The following is a 7,299-nucleotide window of genomic DNA, read 5'->3' as shown; positions in this document are numbered from 1 at the left end:
GTAGAAATTTTGTTACCCGTTAAGTTAGAACATTGGTAGAAAAACGAATTAGGGTTCACAAAAAGGTATTATTATGACAAAAAACTTGGCAACTATCCATTTATAAATCCATGTTTTAGTCATAGCACAGAACTTTGATAAGCTACACTTTGGTCAAGATCCAAACATATCCCAAGACTTGTGAAGGTGTTCCTCTTGTCAGCGACAGCAAATCCTCGCCGGCAAAGCTGCAACACAACAATGACAGACTCCAGCTCTATCGCAAGATGAAGGAGCCCACTTATTTTGATCCATGTGGCCAAACAAACAGCAAATTCGTCTCAGAATCTCAGTGGTTGTAGTCTGGAATAAAATTCAAAAGCTAACTAGAACGAACATATTGTCTCAAAACAGAGTGACATGCAGTTGTAGCAAAATTTGGCACAGTCGAATCAGATATTTCCCATAAAGAGCAAGCAGTTTGTGATCATCAGATGTTTAAAACACCAACGAAACCTACATCCCAGTGCTAGTTTCAACAGAGAGACAGAACATCCAATCCCGCAACTGCAACATTCAAGATGGCATACCAAAAGACTGCTTTGCTATCCAAGACCCTATTATCAGGACACAATTCCACCTACGGGCACCTACCTAGTTAGTCAACTCCATGATGGCGCTGACGATGTCGCCGCCCGCATCCTTGAGCGCCTTCACAGCCCTGGATCTCGGCACGGAGGCCTGCGTCATCACGAGCTCAACGTCCTTCTTGTCAACACCAGTCTCATCAACCTCCTCGTCGTCATGGGCTGCTGCCATGGACGGCTCGCCCTTCAAGATGATGCCGCTTGGGCTCGGCGCCTTGAACTGCTCCGCCGCTTGTGAACGCAGCTGAGTGCTCAGGTCCTCAATCTTGGGCTCCCCGAACATGACGTAGGTATCTGAGTTTGAGCTCTTGAAGACATCTGGCTTGGAGAGGACAAACATAACCTGGAATTGTGTGGACAAGTTAAGAAAATGCAACAACCAACAGCATATAACACCAGGACCGCAACGGAACACGCCGATCCAGGGGCGAACGAGCAAGAGAGGCGAAGATTTATTATTACTATCTTTGAAATGCGAGGAGATGATTTTTCAGTTAAACAGGGCACCAAATCGGAGAGGGGGAGGGGTCGGAATGGGGGATCACCTCGATGCTCTGCTCCTCGAGCTGGGCGCAGAGCAGCTCCGCCTGCAGCTCGGCGACCGTCATGGTGGTGCGCCGGAAAAAGCTTGTCGGAGGGGAAAGTAAAACCCTAGTCTAGCTAGGAGGTGGTTGGGAGCGGGAGAGGAGAGGGCCAAGAAGGGAAGAGACCCGCTTGAGCTTGACTCGTGTCCTCTGGTTTTTCTTTTTGGGGGCTAATAACTTGTGTCCTCTGGTGGGTTTAAACTGGGCCTAGACCGTGCAATTTGGGCCGGTGAATAAATTTCCGGTGGTGGCTGTGACGGCGGTGAATAAATTTCCTCTGGATTCACAAGGGTATTTACAAAAATTCCTCTTCGAGGTGCTCCTCTTTGTCATCGGAAATGGATCTGGTTGGGCAGGTGGTTAAGCCTGGTTGGTGCAGTGGCGGCAGCAACTCGGTGGAGGCCCTATGTGCTTCGATCCCGTCGCTGTGATGGTGCTTGCTCCCGCGCCGTGGTGGGGATTGGAGGCCTCATTCCATGCAGCGGGGTCGCTGGTGTTATCTCTTTCGGGAATGACGACGGCGATCTGATCTGGAAGACGGCCGGTTCGGCACAAGAAAGGGGGCTGTAGGATAGCGGCTTCGGATCTTCTCTCCAATATTGTTGGATGAGTGTAGCGAAGCCGTGGATAGAAGAGTGTGGGGATGATCCCGATCGACGAGCCACAAGGTCTCAGGCCGCACGGCGGCTTGCTTCATCGACTCACAACGCAGCTTTGTCTTTTATGGCACTAATTCTATCTTGGGCAAGTTGGTGTCTCCCCTCTGTCCGACGAAGCTTTTGCGACGAAGGCATATGGCGGCGACATCAGGTTGTTTTGCTTCTAGGATCCCCAAGCGTTTCTTTGCAATTTTTTCATAGGTTTCTTCTTGCAAAGTGTTGTACTGTGTGTGTTCTGGATGTCTCTTGATTGTGGCTACGTGTGGGTTTGTAATTCTGCTCATGAATAAATGACACGTGGTATACTAAAAAAACAACATGGCGCATTCTACAAAACCCAAAATCACTCGGTGCAAGAATTTTGAAGGCAGTACATTTCCCTTCGTGCTCGATTTTGAATGCAGAATTGGGTAATCATTCAAGCCAGATTTGGAGGACAGTAGTAGAAGGGCGTGACGTACTCAAGCGGGGATTGATTCGGAGAATTGGCAACGGAGCTTCAACTCATATATGGTAAGACAATTGGATTCCAAGGGACGTCATGTTGGGCCGATATGAATGTCGGGTAACCAATCCACCTTTGCTTGCCACGGATCTTATTGACCATACAGCCACAAGATGGGACACTGAGCGACTATCAGAGGTGTGTTTACCAATTGATATCCCATCTATTCTTAATATCCCAATCTATACAAGTGAGGTACAAGATAGCTCGGTGTGGCACTGGCTACTACACTGTGAGATCAGCGTACAAGATGATGATCACTACAAAGTACGGGCGGGAAGCTTGGATCGATGGTTCCTCTAGTACTGATAGAGATGTGGCCTCGTGGAAGCTATTATGGAAACACCCGTACCAGGAAAAATATGTATGTTCCTTTGGATACTAGCGAGTCACTCATTGCCAACCGAAGACGTACAAGCTCATAGGAAAATGTCCACTACTAGCACCTGTGCTCTTTGTGGCGTGGCTAACTCCTGGAGACACTCGTTTCCCGGGTGCAATATGGTGAGGTGTGTTTGTTCACTTGTTGATGGTGATTTGGCGGAGCAGTTATATATGCGAGACAATTGAACCGAGTGCCAAGCAGTAGCTGTTTGCCATGATTGATTCTTTATCACATGATTCATTTGTTAAGTTATCAGTCACCTTATGGATACACGAAGAGGTTTATCGAAGCCCCTAGGCTACATATGAGTTCATTAAAAGATTTATAGTAGAACTGGAGATGACAACACAATAGGAAATAAGGGCACCAGCTAAGATTATAAGAATAGTGGCAAGGCCTAGGGAGCCACCTCGAGGTTTTGCAAAAATCCATGTTTTTGCAAGTGTGGCAAAGTACGAGATCAGACGAACAACATCTGCAGTGTGCCAAGATGACTGTGGACGGTATTTGGGCAGCTCCTTTATCGTTGTCTGGGGGGGTCATTGATGTAGCTACACTCGAGGTGATGGTATGTAGAGAAGCATTGGCTCTTGCAGAAGACTTGATGATTCAGAATTATATAATCGTCTCCGACTCAAAGCAGGTCGTGAACGACATTGAGAGGGGAACTATTAGTACTTATGGTTGTATCATTGGCGAGATAAAGCAGCAAGCTAGTTTAGTTAATTGCAAGTTTACTTATGAAGATCGCACATCAAACACTGATGCGGATAGGTTAGATAAGTTTTCAAACACTCTTGATCAGGGGCATCATCTTTGGTTGATCCATCCCATTGATCATTTTCGTGTACCACTTCATGTGGACAATGATCAATAAAGCTTACTTATAAGCTTAGAAAAAACTAGTTTCACAAAAAAAAACTCCTCCCCTAAAAAAACATTTTTTTCACTAAAGGATACCTCCCCTTTTGCAAACAAACCATGCTTGTATTAAAATAAAGTGGGGAAAATATCTCGCATAGAGACAGAGATACAACTAAATATATCCTGATACAACTAACACATGGCACTTGCATATGAAGAAAGCATTGATGCTTTGAAGATTGACTCTGCCATGATGTATATCTGTAATTAACCTCATCAAAACTGATTTAATTAATAATGTGGTAGCAAGATTTAGTAGATGCCTCATTGAGCCCATCTGGACATGGTGCCTTGTCGGTGGGGAGCTCTTTAATAACCTTGTCTGTTTCTTCAGTTGTAAAGGGAACCTCCAAATTTATGAGATCAACCTAACTCTCCGGCATGGTTTTCATGCAATGGGTAGAGTGCAATATACTTGTGTTACTAATCTCTTCTTAAATGCTCTTCATGGGATAACTATCGTTTCTTCATGATCAGTGTGCTCCTCACCAATTGCTCATCTTTCAGAGTTGATATGAGATTATGTATGTATTTGATGGTTGTTTTTGCATTGAAGAATTTGTTATTTTCTTCCCCAAGCTAGACCCATCTTTATAGTAGCTACTTCTTTCCAATCGATCCTCTAGTGACCCAAGAGTTTAAATATGTTCTCTTTTAATATAGTTTTGTTGTTGTCTCCCACCGTACTGGCGGGCCTATATTCTTAAGTGGTGTCATAGTAAAAGATCACGCTAATAGTATTTCGAATTGCTCCAAAGATATTAGAGTGTCTTGGCCCACAAATTGATACTTTTTCTCGATCTTTTGAATTTTATCATAATAATTTTGACATTGTCCCCTTCATTAGAAGGTTGATCCCATATATTCTTGACAGTCTACTAGATGTTGAAGCCAGTAGTTTTCAAATCTGAATAGCATTAAATTAGGTACGAATGTGACTATCTAGATGACACTAGGAGTATGATCAGTGGTGGTTTTGGCCAATGTGATAGCCCAGGTATTAGGGTAAGCAATAGTCTAAGCTTATGAAGAAAGCACAAGTCCAAACGCTCAAACATAGGTATGTCTTTCATATTGCTCCAATTATAGCTTGTTCCCACTGAAGGGATTTCGACAATGCTTAGGTGATTAATGGTAGCATTGAAGTGCATCATGCCTTGAATGTTACCCTTTTCTGTTTTTATTATCAGGGTATCTGATGAACTTGAATTATGTTGCAATGATCCAGTCTTTTTTCATCCAACTATTAAATGTTTTGGAACGGTTCCATAAATGCTTATCTTTCTTTCGATTGGAAGGGTCCATAAGCATTTATTAAGATCGAAGGCTCTGCTAAGTTAATGGAAGTGAACGAAATAGATAAAAAAGAAATCATTTTGAAGAATCTTCTCCCTTGAAAATACTATCATTCCATCCAATTACCAACCCCCTAAGGCCACTACTAAAGGCAAGATTTTCCGATCTCCGCGGGCATTTTCAATTATCTTTGGTAAATGTTTTCTCTTTATTTCCTGATACACAAAATTATGCATCGTTTCCTCAATTTTATTTGATATAGCAGTCCACCTGTTGTCATAGTTAATTCCCCTAATATTGAAGATTAATATTTTCCATTTTGTATTCATGATACCGAGTGAAATCCATACATTCTCATAAACAACCATGTAGTAGATAGTGTTGTCCAAGAAAATTCCCATGCATTGCCCAGCTTAAAATTTTGCCATAAATTATCGAGTAAAACATTTGATATAGTCCACATATTGATAACTAGCATGGCTGAATAATCAATCACATAATCATATAGGAACTAAAGAGTCTTGAGTTAGTACAACCATGATAATACAAATGAACAGACACAAACTAAGTTTTTATCGCAACTATGAACCCAAGAACTTGAGTCCTCATGTAGTCTTCAGTTCTCCCCCTTTTTGTCCTAGCCCCCATCATTCTTACACCTTCATTTGCTTCCTGTGATTCATGTTCTTCAGTTGTGTCCTTGGGGGCATCTTGCAAAAGCAAGTGTTAACTTTTCAACTACATTACATGGTAGGGGAGGGGGTCAACTAAGCAAGGCAGGCAGTTTCTATCCACACAACTCTTATGTCTGAAGCCTTTATTTTGAGATTGGATTCTTGAACTTCTTATTAACTCGGTATTAATTGGGGGGGATAGGGATTGTTCCTTCTTTTACAGTAAACATGAATGGTACTGGTGGAGGAAGCATGCTCAGTTATGAGACCTTCAAGCATTGTTTTCTTCCCCCATGGGTTATAGAAGGGTTGTATATCAACTTTATTATGCTCCTTACACAAACACTAAAACTCATAGTATGGCTTCATTGTAAAGGACCATGAACTGAGTTTAACAAAATCATTGAAGAGGTTGTATTCTTGATTCCAACTATCATTTCCCATATTTTATTGTCCATGAATTTTTCGCCTAGTCAAGCCTTTATGATCATAGGAGGCAAACTAAGAGAAAGTTTACTCATTCAAATGGTGCTTTAATTACCTTATCAAATGGAGAAGAGGGAGAAAAGTGATATTTCCCAAAAAAGAATCATGTACTTTCCCCATCAAGACCTCCGCCATGGCCAGGAGACTAATATCTTCATGAAAATAAGATCTAAATCAGTCTGGCTGTGTTAAGTGCTAATTGTGGTACAGTTCTGAATTTTTGCAAAAAAATAGTATCAAGCATATGTGCTTCTTGGACTTCCTGGGACACCTCAATTGCATTATTCAAATTTAAATGTTCAATCCAAGTTGTAGGGCCCTGTTGGACTAGCGTGTACTTGTTTAATTGGCTGAAACGGAAAAGTTGGCACTTTAGTTCCATTAAGTTCAGGTTGTTGAGAGTGGGACTCACTATCTAGAGGAGTTAGAGTTGGCTGAAATGATGGTTATGGAGGGGAATTAAGATCCAGTCCATGTGCTACGGCATGTTGAGTATTCAGCTAGTATTCTTCCAGTAGTTGTTGGAGAGATTCAATTAGTTGAAACAGTTGTTGAGGCATGTGCAATTTTCATGATGTATCTCTTTTGTATCAATCTCATGTTGCAGGTGAACCATTTGGAAGCATTGTTCAGGAGGAGGAAGGACCAAGTTAAGATCTGGGAGCTCTCAGAAAAAGTGTTAGTTTCTTGTGGGCCACCTCTAGCAATGGAATTAATAAATCCATTGCTAGCTTCAGTCAGAGCCAGAGATAGTGTCATACTGCTTTGTACCTCCAGGTCAGGCTATTAATCAATGTTGATGTCTAATGGTACAAAAAGATCATTCATCTATAGGAACTCACTATTATGTAGCTCTTGGTTAATATTTTAATTCGGAGGCATAGCCCAATGTCCCCAGCTCATCCTCCTCTGTTTCTCCATCGCCTCTTCCACTTTTTGTATATTTGAAATTGGCTGGATCTGGTGTGCTACATTGACATTATCAATTCCTTGTTGTTGAGGTGCATTAACTTGAGCCAAAGGTAGCATTTCAATCATATGATTCTCTTGATTGATATGAAAATGAGCCTGACCTAGTCTTGGACGAGGATTTCCATCAATTGGGATGGGATCTTCATCTGGTGGACCACCACCCATCATTTCTTCTTGCATGATGACTA

The 7,299-nt window shown here is 42.2% G+C and overlaps 1 protein-coding gene across 1 annotated transcript; it reads right to left on the bottom strand.

The window, feature by feature from the left end:
• Window positions 1-347: 347 nt before the first annotated feature.
• Window positions 348-1,234, bottom strand: LOC123067874 (nascent polypeptide-associated complex subunit alpha-like protein 1). The gene is made up of 2 exons (XM_044490478.1): window positions 1,134-1,234; window positions 348-1,087 (listed from the first exon to the last, which is right to left on the bottom strand). The coding sequence occupies exons 1-2, from the start codon at window positions 1,232-1,234 to the stop codon at window positions 634-636; spliced, it is 555 nt and encodes a 184-aa protein (XP_044346413.1). The 3' UTR covers window positions 348-633.
• Window positions 1,235-7,299: the final 6,065 nt, after the last annotated feature.

The sequence above is a fragment of the Triticum aestivum genome, chromosome 3B (genome assembly GCF_018294505.1).
Source record: "Triticum aestivum cultivar Chinese Spring chromosome 3B, IWGSC CS RefSeq v2.1, whole genome shotgun sequence".
In the NCBI taxonomy this organism is placed as follows: domain Eukaryota; kingdom Viridiplantae; phylum Streptophyta; class Magnoliopsida; order Poales; family Poaceae; genus Triticum; species Triticum aestivum.
The sequence above is the reverse complement of the archived record's forward strand: the minus strand, read 5'-3'. Positions and strand labels throughout refer to the sequence as shown.

Bases quoted from the DNA above. Each gene is read 5' to 3' on its own strand.
- LOC123067874 (XM_044490478.1), bottom strand. From the start codon at position 1,234: ATGACGGTCGCCGAGCTGCAGGCGGAGCTGCTCTGCGCCCAGCTCGAG. The intron at 1,088-1,133 runs GTGCCCTGTTTA...TTTCAAAGATAG, and splicing joins CCCTCCCCCTCTCCGATTTG to TAATAATAAATCTTCGCCTC.